Below are 21251 nucleotides of genomic sequence, written 5' to 3'. Positions count from 1 at the left end.
GTACCCTCATCTCAGCTATCCTTCAAGGAGTGCGCCCTGCGCACCCACATTACCAGCCAATTATGAGGCGGGCTTTCGCTTTGGGCCTCAAAAAGTTTGCCAACTTTAAGCGACAGCCGACAGAATGTACATATTTTAATTAAAATTCAAAGAAAAATCCATGGCATAAATTCTGGCAATTTGGAAATTTAATTGAGCGCGCCCAGAACAAGGACAAACATTCTCTGGCAGGATACGTTTTGCTTTACGCTCTGTATATTTTCTTGGGATCACCAAAAGCTGCAGCTGTAGTTTCGGGCCTTATTTATGGCTTTTAATTTTGCAGTCTCCAACAGGAATGAAAATGCTAGGAAATCTTAGATTTTTTTTCGGCAAAATCATAGAAATCTTGAAATATTTTCCGCACAAAAACCGAAGAAATCTTTAAGTATTTTTGGGGAAAATAATTTTCAATGAAAATGCAAATGAATTGGTGGCTAATTGGAAAAGCTTTCAGCACGCGCACACTCTCCGCTTGCCGCCGAGAAAGGTCAAGGAGCAGAGTGGAATATGCAAAAATTGCGTATACGCGGCGTTGGTCGCACGCCTTTTTCCTATTTAGCAACAATTAGCCGCCAATCGCGGGCAATTATTAATTTGGCTTGGCTTTCAATTAAGCAATTTGCCCCGTACGCCTACCCGTTCCATTCCGTTCCCCCCCACCCTCCCCCCTATCTAGTAGATTGTGGGGCTTGGTGTGCTCTGTGGTTAGTGAAAAGTTTGGCGGCACAATAAGCGGAAGGCGGACCATGAAAATTGGACCATTTATGGTATCACAATGCGGCGTATGTGCGATTTCTAACATTTTACGATTGGCAGGCGGCGAACGCTAAAAATGCCAAAATGCTGCGCCCCCCACCGAATGTTTTTATGCTAATTTTCCACCCATGAAAAGATGAGGAGAAGGAGACGCCAGCAGCAAAAGCCGAACTCAGCATCAAGTGGCGGGGAAAACTTTCCCATTCGACAGAGTGTCGAGGAAATGTTTGTTTAGAATTTGGCAGAGCGTTATTTATGGGCCAATAACTTTTAACTTCACATGCGGCCCCGTCCTGGGTTTGGGCCTGGGAGTGGGCCTCGACCTGGCCAAAAATGCAAATTACTTGCCATTTGGCCAAGACTCACGTAGTGCGGAAAGCTCAATGGGGGCGAATAAATTTAATTGAAAAGCGGGCGGTCGGCGGGAGCGTCAGGTGAAAAGTTCCTTCCCAGAATGTCAATTGATTCGATGGACCACAATCCCTGAGCGGAAGCTGCGGCCGTCAGTCAAAGTGTTTAATTAATGTCTAAACAATGGACGGACGGGTACAATCATCAGCCCAGATTTTCATTAAGGTATAGACACTCTCCCGCGTGCCACCGCCGCCCCCCTCTGCGATGTCCACGCCGAAGGTTAAGGTCACGCCCACGCGGCTGCTCAAACAATTTCTTTTTCGTTTTGTTGGTTCTTTGATTGTGTTTTCGGCTACAAATTAATTTCAGAACAAAAGCCATCACAACAACCAAATGTTGGGCCAAGAATATAAAAATAAGATACCATCAAGCATATATGTATATTAAAAGGTAAGTGTTTATATGTATTTATAGGTGGTGTATATATATCCCACAATGACGTCACTTAAGTGGTGGCCAATTAAACATGTTCTGGCCCTGCCGTTTGCTCTTTTTCTGCCATTAACCAATTATTAAATGAAAAAGCTTATTTGAAGAGAGACCCTTCTCTGAATCCACCATTGATCTCTCTTTCTATTCATACGGATTCTACGGAGTACTATCTCTGCCCTGTCACCAGTCGCTTTGTGTGTCTATTCTCTCTGGCAGCAATGTCAAAGGTCGCTGTGAATGGTGGCACATAATTGCACTTGACAGCAAACGACAGCCAGTAGCTGTGGCAGCACCAGTTACTGCTGCACTAGCCGACGACAGTCGACTGGCAGAGATAAGGAAAAGTCAAAGCCCGGGGAAAACTGTGAAAGATTGCATAGGAAAATGAATTCAATTGCATCGTTTTTTCTCGGTTTTTCTTTTTTCGGTGGCTCCCATCCAGGGCTGTCACTGATTAGACGGGCTCCCGGCGCTTTTGATGCTGCTGCACAGATAATTTTTCCATCTTTTTTCTTTGCAGTCGCTTTTCCCAGCAGCAGACCCCCTCTCTCGCCAATGAACGGAACGAAACGTGAGCACAGCGGCAGTTAACGAGTTTTTTGCGAACCCTTTTTCGATTTGTTTCGAATGGGAAAATTGGCTGGAAAAAATGATCAGAGATCGCAGCGACGACTCTTGTCATTAAAAAAAACAGATATTTTTGGGCTGTGCTGGTTCATTTGTTATTTGTTTTTTTTTTTTAATATGTTTGCAGGGTGGGTATTATCATTTTGATATGATGTCTGCAATGTACATGGGCCTTGACATCTACAGCAATTCCTCTGTCGGTCCTCCCATTTCCATAGGTTTTGCCATAAGAAGCGTGGCACACATTGCAGCTATCTTTCTTTTCAGTGGCGTAAAGGGTACAAAACGTTCGTTCCCGTTCAAGCAATTGCTGTTTCTGTTTTTGTTTTTGGTTATGGCCAAACCCAGTCAGGCGGACCGTGGACAGTAGACAGCTGTCAGCGAGCATCGACAGTGGCCTGGGAAAGGGTCGGGTCTGTGTGCTTAGAAGCTGCTTCGTCGAGAGCGTGCCACAGCAGCTGGCGCATGCAACTTCCGCAATTGAGCGCTTCGCTAGGCACCCACAAACGTTGCACACACATTTGCGTGCGTTTCCCATTTTGGTCAGGAAGAAGGGAGTGGGTGAGTTTAGGTGAGGTGAGAGTGGCAGTGGTACTGCGGTCTCGTGAGCCTGCGCGCCTGCCTCTTGCCTGCTGCCTCCTGCCTGCTGCCTGCTGCCTGCCGCCTGACTCATTGCCCATTGATCAAGGGGGGAAACTCGTTTGCGGCAGCTGCGCCAGGTGTAATTGCGAAATACGAACCAATTTGCAACAGCAAATTGTGTAATAGATAATAAATGAGCAGCGTTGAGAGTGGAGCACAGAGCATGTGCCACATTAATGCCTCACTGATCTCAGCACCATTCGAACAGAATGAATCATCAATGAGCTGGCGAATGCCAGATATAAGTATGGCAGAGAGCGGATAGCCGCCAAAAGGAAGCCAAAACCAAAGTCCATAAGCCCTGGCCAAGTAATGGCCACTTAATCCCTGACGACCAGCATTAATGTCGCACTTGACACACATTAAACGCGAATAGAGCCAGGAATTATGTCGGTAGATAGGGTCTGGGTGGAGTCACTTCATCTTTGGAGTGAAGATGGGTTGGTGGAATATCTCTGTTGGAGCTATTTGAGTGCCGAGCAAACATTGGTATTGGTTCAAGGAGGGAGCGCTGCCACAGCCACAGAGTGCAAAGAACCAAAGAAGCCGAGGCAATAGAAATCAGAAAAATCGATTAGCCAGGCCAACCAATCAGCACGGAAATAAGCGGAATGAATCTGTAATAATCAAAATGAACTGCAGAGATGAAGGAGCAATCGTGAGTTGGAAAAATTAGTTACCTCAGAGCGTAAGCATCTCAATAATGGGGAATCCGATGAAGACCCCGAGTCAATCATGTCTGCCAAATGGAAGCCATTTCCGCACACTCATAAACCGAATATCCTCGAGTGGAGTAGTGGAAGGAGTGCTGAACTTTGAACCGGAAGCAAGCCATAAAAGCATTTAGCTGATAATTTGCAATGAATATGAAAGATCCCATGAACCCTCCCCCAGCACACAGAGGAGGATTCAATTGGGGCAAAGCAAAAACCCATTTTCCATTATTTTTATTACACTTCCAAGTAACTGGAAATATTGCAAATTTTATTATTGGATTGAAAGCCAGCCACAAATCGATGGAAAGCAGAAAAAGCCAAAGGCCAAGGGTGAGTCCGATGAGAAGAAACGGAACGGAACGGAGAGAGCCTGTTGCCATAACATTAAAAATTGATTGTAATTTATATTGAATCAAATATGGAAAGCGGGCGGCGGCATCGGCATCGGCTTCCCATCGGACCACTGCCAAAAGTACAAGTCTACCATCAGAATGATGATCCGTGCATTGTCCAGAACAAATTGTGGGTCATAAAGGCCAGCCAGGCGGCAGTAAGGCGTGTGTAATTATCCCATGTAAACCAGACGAATCGGCACACGAGGCTCAATCTATCCGTAGAGTTTTTGTATGCTTACCGAAAAATTAACGAGCAAATTGAACTTTAAGAACAACCAAACATGGGAAACCGAAACATATTTTATCCCCAAAAAGAATACTGTTTAAGAGAAATTTTAGGCTGTACAGCGGAAACAGACAACAGAACAGCATGAGGCAAGGACTTGAGGACTCTTGACTTTTTATTTGCATTTTATGACTCATTTTTCACGCCCATCGTTTGATTCTGCTACTGGTCCGGGGCTCTTTCTGCGGCAGGCAGCCGCCGCCTGCTGGTGTCAGTTGCGGCTGATAAAAGCCAGGACCAGAAGCACACTCACACTCACAGACAAGCCAGGAACCTGGATCCAGGCCGAGGACGAGGACCATGAACCCAAGTTAAATTGCAGGCCGCATAATCCTTTTTGGGGCCAGGCCACTCTCCTCTCGAAGGCGTTGTCCTTTTTGTCTGCCTTTGTCGTTTGCCAATAATTTATATATGGCAAAATGCTTTTGAAATGCTGCTGCTCCTCCTCCTGCGCCGGCCAAAAGCTCCAAAGGAAATGCCAGATAATTGAAATTGATATACGAGTAGGTCCTGAAACAAAACGATGTCTGCATGTGCCGTCGTCACCGCCGGCCTCCTCCTTAGATAAACACAATGCCCGAGGAAAGCACAAGGAAACGGCATAGGGCTCTCGAATATATTGCGTATACGCCGCATGAACCACATTCATAATTTTTGCGAAATGGAAAATGGGGTAAACACAAGAGGAAAATACAAGGCACACACAGCAGCAGCAGCAGCAGCAGAAGCAGAAGCAACATCAGCAGCACACACACATGCGTAGCACGTGGACCGAAGGCATGTGGCCGTCTCCGTTTTTATTTGTTTTTTAATATTTTTATGTGCGGGCCGCATTTTCTTTATTTTTCATCTCGATATTCTTGTGCTCTGTGCGTGGAAAATTGGAACACATGCGCTTCACCTTCGCCTTAATTAATATTATTTTGTAAATAATAATTAATTTTACCCCGAGCGTGAAGCAGTGCTCTAGCCAAAAATAAATAATTTCCCATAAATAAAACAGACAAAATGGAAATAATATTGTAAACTGAAAAATCAGCAGCAGCGGGTTGGAAGAGAAATGATAATCAACATGGGATTAAAATAAATTTGAGGTAAAGTACGTAAATTGATATTTGATTGGACATTAAGCAAAACTAAAAATGGTAAATGGAAGCTACACATAAATAGGAACCCTTCCTATGAATAAAGTTTTCCACAGAACGAAACTTACGTGGAACAAGTACCAAATTTAACCCGAAATTTAGGTAGAAGGAAAATCCTTCATGTCTTTGAAATAATTGATGAACGCCGAGACCATAAATTCCCCAAACACCAGTCGGAAGTCGGAAGTTGTTAAGCCAAAATAAATCGACTTGAATCGGATGCAATCGTATAAATATTTGATAGAGCTGCTAGAGCTCCCGCAAGCCGCCTCGAATAGCGAAACGAAATCAGGGACTTAGCTCCCGCGTTAAGCATACGCAGTGTTTCCGCGCGCGAAACAAAACAAAAATATACCAAAAAAAAGCCAACGAAAAAAGTGCGAGAAAAAATTGTCGGCGCCAGGCATCGTGCGTGAGCGAATAAGTTATACACCTTTTGAAAGATTTATGCGTCAGGGCCCAAAGGCGGTGGCAGTGGCAGGAGGCAAGTGGCAGTTGGCAAGGCAATTCGCGAAATCAAAGCGTGAAATTCAATTAATCTAAGAAGGCAGAGCGGGAGGATTACGAGATCCGAGAGATGGAAAGAAGCCCATCCAGAGTCAGGCCTTAGTGGGCCACCAGAACACAAACTCTCGGAAATGAAGAGCCCCCAATCGAAGGGCCAGTGACTCATAATTCCCATAATTCTGGACACTCTCCCGCCCCGACCTGTCAGATGATTCAGAGCAGTGGGCAGAGGGACGCTGACAAAGCACAAAAAAACGAAGCAGTCCCTGCTGCTGCTCCTCATACTCATACTGGTACGAATATTCGCTTTCGTATTTGGGTTAGGCCAAGCCAACCATATAGCATCAGCTGCAGCGGCGGCAGCAGCATCGGTAGGTAACGGTACCCACCGTTGTGTTTCTTTTCGGCCAAAAGTGAGACCCAGCCAAAAGCAAACCAAAAACAAATATACACCCAAGCAGACGATAAAACTGCAGCTGAAGCAAAAGCACAAACAAAGCGAACAAAAAAAAATACAAAAGCATAACAAAGTGCAAAAGTTTCGTATACTCTTATAGAGGGTATGAAATGTTTGCCTCATATTCTATATGTGTCTATTGTCACAGAGCCTATAAAAAGGGTATCCCCGGCTTCGACTCCCAGTGTTAGACTTTTTGTTCGTTTACTTTTTTCTGTTTTTGCTGTTTTGTTTATGGAAATATGCAAATAACATTGAAGTTTTGAATGGGGGTGGAGAAAAACTACAGCACGTGCATGGTGGACTGCAGCGGAGAGAAAACTTAAAGGAAAGAAAATAAAAGAAAAACCTCTTCAAGCTCTGCAAACCCCAGCGATTGGTTTCCCTCTGCAATTTGGCATACAGAATTGAGTGAATTTAATTGCAGTTGCAGCAGCAGCTCCAATGGCAAGTGCAATGCCTTGCCACACAAAGAAATCCAGTATGCAAAATGCTAGAGAGACAATGTATCCAGAGACACTCACTTGTACGTGAGAATGATGCGACTAATGTTCGAATCATTTGCATACAAAATTGAGCATGTAAAAGGGGCAAAGTCAATGCCCAAGCGGCAGTCATGAACTTGCCACAAACACTGGTTTTTCTTTGCCTGTTGCCAGTTGCCTGTTGCCTGTTGCCTCTTGCATATGGCCACAGCTCATCAATCTTTCAGGTAAAACTAATTGAAATTTTGGTCAACCGCATGTAATTGATCAAATCAAAATCGAAATCAAAAGAACAGAAGATATAACAACAGCAACAACATCAACAGTGACCAGAGTCTGGCACGCAAACAATTTCCACACATTGAACAAAAATAATAAACAGAAGCCGAAACCGAAACAACAACGTCAGAGAAACAACGTACATAAAACTAAACAAATGCTCAAAATACGATGCTGAATAATTGAACATGATACACACCACACACACACGGACACTCGTATGGAAATGAAACATTTGTTTACAATTTTCCAGACTGTGTGTGTGTCTGTGCATCAGTATCTGTAGCAACATAAAGAACAACAACAAAACTTCATGAGAGTTGAGAGTTGTGACAGTTGACTAACTCTTTGCTTGCCCACCGACTGTTAACGTGAAAAACTCTTTATTTGCTGCTTCCGTCAACCGCAGCAGCAGCAACAAAAACAACACCAGCAGCAAGAGAGAAACGCTGTGGCTTTAAAGACCGAACCTTTATATACCCTCACAGATCGAGGTGCATAACTAATAGAGTCGTCCCTCTTTTCTTCTTTATCTTTTCTATCGTAAAATGATATTATGGTGTTTTTGATACTGCAGTAAAAATAATAAAGAAGTATGCCTTTGAGGTCGCGGATGCTTCCTTCTCGGCATTGAAAACATCCGAACAATACCAAAATACCCTCCTCAAGGGTATATAGATAGCACAATTGCAGCACAATCCACACAAGAGCAACAACCGCAACAGCCAACAACTGCACAAATGGTTATGAAGCCGCTCCAACACATGTCAGAAATATTTAATTGCATTTAAAAATTATTTAGAATAGTTTATTCGCCCAGGCACCACAAATAAAATCGAACAAAATGAAGCTTAATTAAATGGAGATAGAATAAAGAGAGGTTTATTCTGTGAGAATTTACACAATATTATGAAATGCTCGTGGTTTTGTCAATGAGTATTTCATTAGAGATGCATACCATCACTGATTAATGCAGCAGAAATTCCAGTTTATATGAAGAAATATTTTAGGAGGAGTTTTCGGCCTTTTATTAAAGAAAATTCCAAAACCTGCGTATGTAATGAAATTTCTCCGAAGTGATCAAAGCAGAAAAGTCTTTAACACTAAATAAACACATCTCATTTATGTGTTGTTAATCCTAATTGACACCGAGTCTTCTAAGTCATTCTGTTTTAATGGTAGCAGAAACTCACAGATTACTATTTGAAAGGCGGCTTAAAGGCTCAGTGACAGTGACAACTTACGTTTGCGGAAAATAAGGAAAATGTTATGGCTTCATTCAAAATCTCGTAAGAAATAGAAGCGGCAGATACTCCAGACTAATTTCTAAATCAGTTTTGACTAGTTTTATCGCCGCCGGCAAATATTTAAAATATTTATTGATACTTTTAGACTTCTTAGTCATGGAAATCCATTAAAATTTCAGAGAAACCATTAAAAAAAAAACGCTTGAAAGATGGTCATAAAGATAAAGCACAAACACTTGTCTCGACAGTTCCCCGAAAAAACGCGTCGGAAAATCGAAATATAAATAGGACTTACCTTTGCCTGAAATGTGATGCCATGGAAGAAGGCTTGCTCTGCATGAAGGGGCACACGCAGATCCTGATCGTCCTGCACCAAATCGTACGGTGTCGATGGCATTCTCAAATAGTTCAATAGCACCGATTCGGACCACTTGTAGTATCATGAGATGGTTTTCATCTTCCTCGTGCTACGCTTGTGCAGCTGATGGCGCAATTGCCACAAAACGCCACTTGGTCGACGCTTTGGCTGATGTTGCGGCTGTATCTGAGGTTTCTGATTCTGCTGCTGCTGATGCTGGATAATGCCTTTGCTTTGGCTCATGCAAATTGCTGGGGGGGCGACGAGCGCTCGCTCTGTGATTGATTTTCTATGTTTCTGAGGTTCTCCCTCTCCACGCTCCCCCCAAGCTGTTGCTTAATCCCAATTTATGAGCTTGCGGTTCCCGATGCTCAGCAAATTGAATAGCGTCAGTTGGACCAGCGGATTCTTTAGGCTCTTTTCTCTTGCGTTTTATTATGAAATCTGCCCCATTCACATCCACTGCCAATTTAGAGTTCGGTGCGGTGCGGTGCGGTGCGGTGCGGCGTATCTGCAAGTGGAGAAGAGAAATATAATGCCTTAATAGATTAGAAGAATAGAAAGGCACTGGAGGAGCCCGAGTTTGAGCTTTGTGGATACGTATATTTTGTAATCAAACGCCGTCTATCGATCTATCTATTAAAGTGAGTCATTAAGTCGATGATTTTGAGTCAGCTTTTGAATTTCTTGGTAGCCGCAATACTAATCACGAGCTTCGATTGACTCACCTTTTCGACTAGACAAGCTCTTGGTGCGATGACACCTCGCTGATCAAAGGTATCAATATATATGCATATGTATGGGTTGGTGGAATTCGAAAACACCAACCCACTCGTGTCGCTGGTTGCTTATTGAATTCGTAATTTTATTTGTTTGTGGCAATTGTTTTTGTCGAGCAAATGTCTGCACTTTAATTAATATCAATTGTCGATTTACGTTTAACAGAAGAGGATTTCAATAGCTTTTATAGGGGCAAGCTCTCGTTTTTTTTGGACAAATATAGCTACTGTTCACTGCACAGAGCTTTCACTGTACTCTGCCTGGTGATGAAGTCTACCGAAAACCGAAACTTAAAATAAACAGCTGCTTAGTATCGCCCACCTCTCTCTCGTTGCCAATATCTTTCTCTCTCTCTCTTTGCCTGTTTATCTCCATCTTTTTATGTGTCTATCTTGCGCTTCTTTGTTTGCAGCCTCTGAGGCTTCCTCTGAAGTCTGAAGTCAGTTCAAAGCCAGGCCAGAGGGTCATGGACGTTTACGCGTGTAAATGACAAGGCAGCCAAAGCGCAACAGCAACAACCAAAACAGCCGCCTTTAGTTGTTGCTTCGTTTGTTTATCTGCCTCCTTTTTGGCTTTTGTGGCGTCTCCTCGGATTGCCTGGTGCCTGGTGGCTGGTGGCTGGTCTCTGGTTCCCGGTCTCCAATGAATAAATATGCCGGAGTCAACTTTTTAAAAGGCCCCCCACTCTTTCTTCGCTGATTGTTTCTCTCTGTCTCGCATTAAGTTATCAATTTGGGTGTCGATTGAGTTCAAATTGCCACCAGCTGATGCCGCCTCCGAATGGAGGGCATTGGGTTGAGGCTGGGGCAGCAGCAGCAGTTGACACTTTTCGGGGAGCGACATAAATCAGCTTTGGTTTAAGGTCGGGCCCGCATTCACATGGGGATTTGGGGCGCTTGACCCCAAAAGTTACTCTAATAGTCGCTTCTGAATAGATAAATGGGTGTATGGAATGCACGCACACCTTTGTGTTAAGTAAAGTAAAAACAACTCTCAAAGCCGATAATAGATGTAGTCTGGACTCCATAGAATGGAGCCCTTTTATCCCTAAGAATACCCCTGGTTTCTTTCCAAGCCCTATTTCCTTCGTCGTGCTCCTATTTTTCGCCAGCAGAGAAACATTGTGCAGAGTTCAATGTGCCTGGCTTCGCCCACAGCCATATATCAACCATACTGGTAGCTGCATAAGGTACTAGCTCTAGTATCGACGCCATTTTGTGGCACGAAACTACACATACATATATGAACAATAAGGTTCAAGTAACTCCAAAGCAGGCTACACATGCGTTGTACAAAGACCCATCTAGCCAGCAAAAGGAAAAAGAGAGAAAGACAGAGAGCACAGAGCAGCAGCAGTGCAATGCATTGCACTTAACACCCACCCTGGAACCCCCAGCCCCAGCCCTAGCTTTCCCCCCTCCACCACGACTCTACGCATGACTCTTTTCGGATTCTTCTATCTTCTAGTTTACGAACAAACAATCGGTTTCGCATTGCGCTCTCCGCCTTGTTCTTCTGCTTCGAGCAGTGCTCTCTTGATTCCGTTTTGTTCTTTCGCCCGCACTATCAACGGCAGACCACTGCAACTGCAACTGCAACAGCGACTGCGCAGCAGCAACAACAACAACATTTAGAAACCCGTATCGCCCTGCAAGTGAATGACTCGCGAGGCTGACGACGACGACGACGACGACGACGACGACGACGTGCTTCCAAGCATTCAAACACAAGAGATGAGAACCGGTTTCCATGGGCTCGACTCCACTGCCGAGTCGACGCGCGAGCCCAAGTCGAAGTCGAAGTCAAAGTCTTGGTAACTTACACGCTCACTTCCTTTCCGGTTCTTGCATGCACAAAGAAAGACAAAGACAGAGAGGAGGAGAAGAAGAGGGACAGAATGAGAAAAAGAGTTGGACAGAGAGGGGAATAAGTATCCCTCCTTGGATGGCTGAGCAAGAGAGAGATGGCCACAAAACAAAGCCCAACTGCAATATCAGCTGCAATTTTATGATACCCAGCAATATGGCAGGGTACTATACATTTTTTGCTTGTGTTTTGAAAGAGGAGAAGTAAATATTGTACATGCTATAGAAATTGTGTATTATGTATGACTTGGTCCCGCCATGCCCTTCTCTTTCCATGCAAAAATCACTCCTATCGGAAATTCATCATTTAGCCTTTCGCCATCTCTCTCCCACCAATATTTCCATACATCATCTCAAGTGTCAGGGCTGCCATTAAAAACTATTGTTCTTCCAGGGTATCTAGTGCGTCGGCATCCCTGCTTGGCAGTCATTTGCTTCTTGCATCTTTTTTTTTTTTCTTTGCAGTTTTTCAAGTTTTGTACTTGGCAATTACGTAGCAGCGAATCAAGCGAATCGCTTCGGAGCTTTTGTCATGCCTGAAACTGAAAATATTTACTGCGCAGCCGCAGCCACAGCCTCCGACGAAGCTGCACTTGCCGCAAGCTGTTTCTGTTGCAGTTGTTGTTGCAGTGTCAGATTATGCAAGTTACTGGGGGGACACACTGAAAACGAAGAAAGAAAAACGAAACTGGTCGCCGCGGGCTGATATTTTATTCGAAAATATGCTGCGCACTTTTTGGAAAACCAGGCGGGAAAACTTGAAAGGAAAAATATCTGCATGGATAGTATATTTCGCGCATTGTTTTTTTAGCCAACTGCCTAATAAACAGATACACAGCAGCAATTAAACAAATACCAAGCAAAGAAACATGGCTAAAAAGACAGACCAGCTGCGTTGTCTCCTGTGGCTGCTCCTCCTTCTTCTGATATGAACACAGACCCGATCTGGGGGTCCGGTTGTGGCATGGCCAATGCATCAATCTTGTTTTCGATTTCGAAGGAAATTAACTGCCGAGAAAGGCAACATGCTACTGCCTTAGATGAGAGCCAAGAGAGTGAAGAACATCTCTGCTTTGTCCCGATCCGCAATCCGCGATCGTCATCACATTCTGAGTTCTGTGTCTCGCCATTGTCGTGGCCATATATTTATGGAGCAGACAGCCCCAGACAGATATTCCGACAGCAACATCCAGAAACGAGGGAGAGGAAGATGCGGAGAGTAAAGGAGAGGAAAGAAGACGACTGGCTGCCTGGCTGCCTGGCTGGGTACGATGCAAAACTTTTTGCCTGTATCTATAAGATACATTTGGTGTGAGGAGCCAGCCCCGCGTATGTGTGATATAAATAGCAGCGGGGCGGCCACTCAGCCTCCGCCTCCGTCTCCTCTCCTCCCCGCGTTCCCGTTCTCTCTCCTCTGACCCATAGAACGCACCTCAACAACATTCAGATACAACATAAATCTATTGGGCAAAAGAAACGATTGCCAAACCAAAGTGGGAGAGGGCTGAAGGAGGAGGCTGTGTGAAGCAGCGTTGATTTGTACTTTTTTCGGGAAATATTTTAGAACATTCTTCGGCCATCATTTGTCTCTGTGTTTGTTTGTTTGTTTGGCCGGGCAGCCAGTCACTGGGGATCATTAGACTAAGCTCTATAATCTATAATCCATAATCCATAATCCAGCCAGAGGAACAGGCACTAACCTTGAAAGTTCTTTGCTGGTGGACTTTTCCCCAGAGTTTTCTGTATCTTTATCCACAAGACAACAGAAATAATTGATCAATCGAAGAGACAGAGGAGGCAGAGAGTGAGAAACGAAGCGAAACTAAAGTTAGCAGCAATTTTGTCATTGCCCTGAAATTCATCGTTGATTATGCGTTGTGCCTGCTGCTTCGGTGGCACTGTGTATCTTTCAGATGCATTTCACCAGAATATCATATAAAAGCTTCGGGTGAATCAAACAATACATTTTCTTGTTTTTGTTGTGCAATAATTTATAAAAATAATAAACACGCCTATGGCGGCGGTAGTTTTCATTTCGGTTTTCCAATTTTTCGTATCTTTTTTGGCACACATTCAACTCAAAAACACAGACAAAAAAAAAACACACACATATACGTATATATTGTATGTAGAGTGTAGATCTATCTAGATCTAGAGATCTGCACTGCAGCCAGAATGTATCTAGAACGCGTCGCGTAATCAGTTTTTTAGCTGCGATCTGCAAAATATTTTCTTCTTTTTTTCTTATTCTGCAATGCTTTCATAATGCGCAAAACTTTCCATTTCTATGCGTTCGAACAGTTCTCGAATGTCACAAAGATGGCTTCGAGCTGCTCATCGGGTATATAGTTTCACAGTTATCACTCTCTCACGCAAACAAAAATACACGCACACAGACACAGGTGTAACACCTACGGCTTTCGTTCGGTTCTTTTTCTTCTCTGGAGTTTTTTGTCGGCTGGAGGTGATTTCAAAAATTAACTGCCAATTCTTGGAAACGGACGCCGATGAAGACGACGCTTTTTTCCGTGCCTCAACAACTTGGTTTGGTTTTTGGGGGCTCTGAGAGAGTTGACCAACTGGCGCCGACTTGTTGCTATGTTTGGCTTTTGGTTTTTTTTCGGCTTTGGTAGTTTTTTTTTTTGGCTATATTCTGTATGAATATTAAGTAAATTTTCGCCAGTTCTGCTTTACGTTCTTTATTTGCATATCCTACAAATTGTTGCCGTAACGGAAATGCTTAGATTATGATCGCGGAGAGAACTTCACTTTCGTCACGAACAAAACCCAGAGAGACCGAGGGACAGCCCAAGTCGAATGCAGATGGAGAATGCCGTAAAACCCGTTTTTCAGAATGCATCTGACGCAAACCAATAAGAACCAATATTTTGGGATGGGGGGGCACAGGGCCCTGCATGATTTGACTGATAAAAAAATATTAAATGGAAAATTACTTGTATTCCTCTGGAAACCGATATTCCAATGCTTTAGAACCGCTTTTCAGTCAATATTCAACAAGAATCGAACGAACGTGTGAAGCAACCGGTATGCAAGAAACAGAAACAGAATTTCGTTTTTCAGTGCGACGCCAAAACTGAGCGGACGATGCGTAAAAGTCGTATAGGCATGTGTCGAACAACCACGATGAACGCCGAACCACCCAAAACTGACTGTGGCTCGGCAGCGCCAAGAGTGCCCAAGCAAGCAGCAGCCCGAATGCTATGCCAGCATACAGGGTGTCTATTCTCGCTGTGGGGAGTTCCTCTCTGGCGCTTGGAAAACCTGTTTGTTTCCATGGTGTATTTGAACTAAGAGTGAGGTTTGCCCGCTCTCTTTTAGGGTCTTTTGCTCTCTTTGTGTCTTGCTCCCTTTTCGAAACAACTTAAAGCATAAAGTCATGTGAAAAATAATAACTATCATAATAATATTAAATAGTATATAACAGAAATAATAAAATAAATATTTGGAGTAAAAGTAAAATATCCTGACAAAGCGTAAAACTGTGAAAAATACACACACATAAAATATATTTTATACGTATTTGGCAAAAATTAAGTTTTTCTAAGTTACGTAAGTAACTTAAGTTAGTAATTTCAAGTGTAAAAACATGCATAAAAGAAAGCTTAAATATCCGGGAAGTTCATTTCAGAGGATTGTCATATCTTAAAATGGCAAAAACATTGAAGTGTTCCAAAGGATCGATGGAAAATGCAATCAAAGGCAGGGATAGGTAGAAGGAATACCTCACCTTCTACTAACGTACCCTGTTTGGCTCTCTTATGCTCGCTGCCTGTTGTCGTCGTCGGTGATTCTGGCTCTCTGCGGAAACGAAAAGCGAAAGCCGTTGGCCAATCAGCTTGCGGCAAATACACGTGCTCGTTGCTTGCCTTCTAGTGCGGGGGGTGGTTGGGGTGTCCGATGGGAGCCTCAATGCGATTTCGCAATATTTCTCTGTTTTGGTTTCCGTGTGGAAGCCCCAGAGTCTTGGGGATCTCTCTTTAAATTTGCTAAAGATGCTACAGGGGGCTACTGCCACTACGGTACTCGTACAACAGGGTAAACATGGTCAAAAATATGTACCACAAGCCAAACATGCCTAAGTTGTTGTATTTCTGGAGTTGTGTGAGATTTTTAAATAATTTTTTCAAGTTCAGGGATTACATATAATATTTCAATGATTGCTAAAAAAAAAAAACCTATCCAAAGCCCAAAATGATCAATTGCAAAGCGAATTTTCATATCCCATCTATGGTTTGGTAAGCCCTTCATCAAAAATTCTTTCGCATTCCTTCAAATTCTGCCCATACCTTTCGCAAACAAACTTCTGGCAGACAGACATTTATTTTCAATGCGACTCAATATATTGGCCGGAATCAAAGTTGACAACTAAATTCTGCACATACCAAAAGTAACCGAGTTTGGTGAAGACTGCCACAACGTGAGTTAGGATTTTATGATGCTAGGATGGGGGCGAGGTTGGGGTCAGGTGACAGGCAGCCTCTGACAACATACTCCGCAGTGCTGCGAATATCCACGCATAATTCAGACCCGACTTGCGGTGAGTGTGTGCAAATTGTATTCATGGGAAATATGCAAAAGCCGCAATCATATGAAAGGAAACAGCGGGAATGGATTGGGGGATGGGAGCTGGAGCTAGAACAGGAGTAGGATCAGTGGCGGTAGCTAAAGCCAACGACAAGTCGAGACCGCAAAAAGGATGACAAAAAGGCGCAAACTCGCAAAAGGATACGGATGCGGCCTGATTACCAGGCAAGCGACACGGAACGCTGACAAATGAACGGAAAGTGTGCTCAGTTTTCCGTATTAGATACGGCTATACGGAACACGGTCACGGCCCGTGGTCCTTGGCATTACTTGCAGAATTGGCCTGAATCGGTGGCTGTCCAGAGAACAACTGCATTCGAACGGACTGCAAATATTTGCCGTATTTTAATTACTTTTTGTCTAAAGTTTCTGCAACAGTGGCAACACAGAGGAACTAGGGATTGGAAATGAAAATGAAAAGAGGCAAGGAACAAGTTCAAATGGCTGTCGCCAGTTCTCCGTACCCTTCCTTCCGCCCGCCGAATGGCCACTTTTTAATTAAAAAAGCGCAAAACTCAAAATGGCGTCCACAAAATGGCGTACAATTTCACAGCTTAACATGGTGAAACTTTTCCCAGGCAGGAAAACTTTAAAGGCACCGCAGATACAGATATTTACATACTCGTACATGTGTGAGTCCGTAAGGCCTCTTTTGAAAATGCGTTCAATCATGGAAAGCTGTCCCCTTTGGCCTGTGTCAATTTTCACTTAACACATTGTCGAAAAATCTTAAGAAAACCCCACTTAGGCGGTCCTATCGAACAGAACAGGGATGCTTAAGGCTTCAGGTTTCAAATGGCAGCAAAAGGAGGGAAAACTTTTCCCTTTTTTCATGCCTATCCATGCAAACTTTTCAACGAGTATCCCACTCAATGACTGGATCAATGGAGATGCTGGATGGAACTGCTTTAAAGCCAAATCAATTAATAACTTTTCACTCACATGCACGCTGCACGCACCTCCTATAGCCTCATTATTTTATGCATAAATTATATTACCGCTGTCAGGGAAAGAAGAAACAGCCACTGAAACTCATTTGACATAAAAATTTACTGCATATATTCACCGGAGATGAACAGACGACACAGCAACAGAAACAGCCATGATAAGCTCCATTAGGGGAGGGAGGAAAGCAGGGATAAAACAGGATAAAACCAATAAATTTATTGTCGCACGAAGGACAAGCTGCTTTTCGGGGCTTCCTCCTTCTTTTGTGTTAACGCTTCGTTAAGTCTGCGTTAATTTATGAGGGCGTGTTCGGGGGGGGGATATGCCTCTGGGCCAGAAGCCAAATGACTTTGATAAACCAAATTGTCTAGCTCAAACGGATGTTTTAGAAACGGTAAGCAGAGTGTGGATTGTGGGGAAGGGGAAATCGATCAGCAAAGCAAATAAATACAATTAATGATACATTACGTATACGCAATGTAGCACAGCAGCAAAGGAATAAAGAAAAAAAACCCATGACGCTCTGGCATAAATTATGCCTGGCAACGGCAAGCGTTCTCTTACAATTTTATGCATGTCAACGCCAAGAAGCAGGAGCCTGGAACGACTTTATGCAAATACACGGACACGGGAAACGAGGTACAGAAATATGAATAAAGTAAAATCAAATATGCACTCGCGTGAAAATTAATGCGACACGCTCTTCAAGCACTCGACTCATTCAACTTTTTTTTATCCTTTTCTCCTTTTTCCCCCATTTAACTTATTTAATTGAAAGAGAAGCAGCGGAAACAGCATCCACAGTGGAAATGGAAGTGCAAATGTGGAAAATTCCAGCTAGGAAAATTCGAGTGAGTGCCGGGCAAACTTCTCGAATAGTTGAGGGAGGCTTACCCCGCCAATCGGGGTTAAATGGTGTGCACATAAAAATGATGCAAATTTCATGAGAGAGCAATTATTATCACGCGTACGAATATCTGCCTCAAGTTTTCATAAATATTTTCCCAGACAATCAATAAATTCAATATAGTTTCATGGCAAACACACCACAAATGGAAATGAAGATAAATCAAATGCAAAGAGGACTTAATCCTTAATAGAGTCAAAAGGATATGCATATTTGCATGCAAATTTCAGGAAAACATGGAAACTATTTGCAGAAACAATTAGAAACAATCTACAAAGTAGTCATATTTTCAGGAAAGACATTAAGCTGCATACTAGTTCGACATAAATCGTTTTGCAGTGTTCATCGAGTGATGAAAATGCCTCTGGTAGGTTATTATTATTATTTTCCTGAATTTCTCTGAGATATAATTGAAACTCTAAGTACGTACATTAAGTAGTAAAAGTCGTTAAACTTTATGCTAATGGCTGCCGTTTCTCAGTTGCCAGCAATCCGAAGACCATTAGAGCGTTTAAGGGGCCCCAAATCATTTGTAACCTCCACTAATTAGCGCCGATGCCGAAAGATAAGCTCTGGCCATATGGCACGGAGGCTTCTGGTGGACTTGCAACCATTCCCTTGCGACATGTGGCAGCTGCTGGTTCTTCTGCTGCCACTGGCTAATACTGAAAGTGAGCTGAGCGGCATATTGGACACCATATATGCGGATCAGCCTTTTGAGACACTTCTGGTGCTACGACACAGCCAAAGCCAGGCAGACGAGCCGGATGAGAGGTGGGCCCGGGCATGGCCTGTCCTAAGCTTCGATGAGCAAATGGATTGCTATCTGAGTGGCAGCTACAACAACGAGATGCTTGGCCTGGTTTGGCAAAGTGGCGGCAACAATGAAATGAACATGGAGCTATGGCAGGCATTGGACAGGAATCTCCAGAATATGAGGCATGTCCGGCTGTTGGTGGTAATGTCCACAGAGGAGGGACAGCAACTTCAACAGATTGCGGACACAGCCGAGCCTTTGAGATTTCTTCAAGTAGCTGTATTGACATCCCAAGGTACAGTCTATCGCCTGCAGCCTTATGCCCAACAGCATTGGGTAGAGATAGATCCCAGAAGGGAACCTATCTTCGCCAGCATTCGGAACTATCAGCGCAAGGCCATAATTACACTGCCTGATCAATTTGCCCCTCGTTCGCTGGTCTACGAAGATACCCACACTCAGGAACGCGGAATGACGGGCTATGTGGCCAAACTAGTGATGGAGTTCGCCCGCATCTACAACCTGACCATCCAGTGGGAGCGTCCCATTGTACCCGGCGAGCACATGTCGCTGATACTTCTAAGGAATCTGACACTAAACGGAACCATTTCCCTGCCCATCAGCCTGTGTGGCTATGAGGTGCCCAGCAAATCGGGCGTCTTCTCGGTACCCTACGATCTCGAGAAGTGGTTCATAATGGTGCCATGTGCGGATGAGATTTCCACGGCCGAAGTGTATGGGTTCGTGTGTGGCAAGAAGTTCCTGGGCATCGTAGCGGGTTTCTACTGCATCTTTTCGTTGCTGGACACCTGCTTTGGGTATCTTCTGCTGCAGCGAGGCATCAACTGGTCGACGCTCGCCTTCAACGAACGCATCATATCAGGGATGATTGGTCAGTCGTTTAAGATGAGTGCCCACAATACGATCAGCTCCAGGGTTACGCACTCCCAACTGTTTCTGCTCGGCCTCGTGCTGAGTACCCTCTTTGCGGCTCACCTGAAGACGCTGTTGACGAAGCGACCCCCAGACCAACAGATCTCAAACTTCCAGCAGCTGCGGGATGCCCCGGTGGACATCTACTTTGACGAGGCCGAGCACTTCTATCTGGACGGGTTCAGGGGCGCCCGAACCGTGGAGTTGATACGCTCCAAGATCAGATATGTGAGCACAGCGGACTTTCAGTACCTCAGAACTACGCTGAACAAGTCGCAATCTTTCTCCGCCCTCACCGCCGAGTGGCTGATCATAGCCAAGAGGCAGCAGTATTTCCAGCGACCTGCCTTCTGCTCTCTGCCCGGTCTGATCTTTGCTTCGAAGATTATCTTGTCGCTGCCCATGCAGGCTAATTCGATCTTTGAGCATCCAATCAACCGACTGATACTCTATGTCCACTCGTCAGGACTTTTGGAATACTGGAAGCAGCAAACGCTGTACGAGATGGTTGCTCTGGGACTGATACCCCAGGAAGATCCCTATCCCTATGCGGCTTTTCGGGAGTTCAAGGTGGCAGATCTATCTTGGGTCTGGGTACTGTTGGGAGCCTGTCTGCTGCTGTCATGGCTGATATTCCTTTGCGAATATTTCGCAAATTATCTGCAAAGAAAAAAAAGATCGAAAATACACCTAGAATCTATTTAAAAGCTTTGTTTAATTCTCAGTAAAAATCACAAGTTCGCAAATAAGAGTTTTACAAAATTCAAGTCGATAAAGTCATCTAGACTTATGAAAAATACACAGCTAAACAACTTGTTCGAGGGGTTTTCTGAGACAAGGTTTTATAAACAATTCCAACCTATCCCCTCAGGAATAGATGATATTAAAGGGATAAATAGTTCTCTCTACACAACGAACTCTTCTGTTACTTATGTCTTCATCTATGAGGATATTTATGCTTGCTCAGAACTGTGAAAGACAGCATACACATACATGTAAATGTAAGTAAATACATTTATTCAATGAACTGAAAATCAATGGTAGAACATTAGTAAACATTTTGCCAAACATTTACGTAATTAAGAGCCATTTAATGATGTTTTAATAGCCAATCAAAGTGCGAATGTGTGCCAGTACACTCCACTATCTATCCATATCCATATCCTATAGCCCAGAACTACGCTCATGAGTATGGGAACCCGCATAGTCCCGCTTCGGGCTAATGGTCTAATGGCCTCATACCAACGACAGCTTTACGTTGACATAAATCAAACATTTTGCCAACGAGCGGATTACTTTCACGAAAAATGTCAGTAGATTGCTGCTCCTGCTCCTGGTCGTGGTCGTGGTCCTCCTCCTGGCTCTGCTCATGGCAGTGACGAGGTTCAAGCGTCTGTCGTCAGTTCCGAATGCTGTTTGTTTAGTTTTTGTTTTCGACAACGAGAGCTTCCAGTCATTCAATCATCCGGGCCGTGGGATGTACGCCCACATAATTGACGTTTACGCCGTTGTTGGAGCACACCAGTTTTATCTTTAAAGAAATGCCCAGCCAGCCAGCCAGCCAGCCAGCCAGCCAGCCATCCAGCCATTCACCCGAGAAGACAGGGCAGAGGGACAGGCGCTGTGAGCAGGATTTGCCGCTTATTGGCGAGTTAACGCGCGCCTTCT

At 44.0% G+C, this 21251-nt stretch overlaps 2 protein-coding genes across 4 annotated transcripts in view; one reads left to right on the top strand and one right to left on the bottom strand.

Moving 5' to 3' along the window:
- Positions 1-14604, bottom strand: part of LOC108153181 (capon-like protein) — a 45131-nt gene extending 30527 nt beyond the window's left edge. For 2 of the 3 annotated variants that reach the window (XM_017282992.2, XM_017282988.2), the window contains exons 1-2: positions 14388-14604; positions 8726-9299 (exon numbers count right to left, since the gene is read on the bottom strand). In XM_017282992.2, the coding sequence (XP_017138481.1) occupies positions 8726-8827 (102 nt within the window). In that variant the 5' untranslated portion in view covers positions 8828-9299; positions 14388-14604. Of the gene's footprint in view, positions 1-8725; positions 9300-9516; positions 9842-14387 lie in introns of all 3 variants that reach the window. The other variant, XM_033386836.1, reaches the window with a different exon arrangement.
- Positions 14605-18518: 3914 nt separating this feature from the next.
- On the top strand, positions 18519-20806 carry LOC117186594. Its single transcript, XM_033387574.1, has 2 exons — positions 18519-20193; positions 20754-20806. The coding sequence occupies exons 1-2, from the start codon at positions 18519-18521 to the stop codon at positions 20804-20806; spliced, it is 1728 nt and encodes a 575-aa protein (XP_033243465.1).
- The last annotated feature ends 445 nt before the right edge of the window (positions 20807-21251 follow it).

The sequence above is a fragment of the Drosophila miranda genome, chromosome XR (assembly GCF_003369915.1).
Source record: "Drosophila miranda strain MSH22 chromosome XR, D.miranda_PacBio2.1, whole genome shotgun sequence".
Lineage (NCBI taxonomy): Eukaryota > Metazoa > Arthropoda > Insecta > Diptera > Drosophilidae > Drosophila > Drosophila miranda.
The sequence above is the reverse complement of the archived record's forward strand: the minus strand, read 5'-3'. Positions and strand labels throughout refer to the sequence as shown.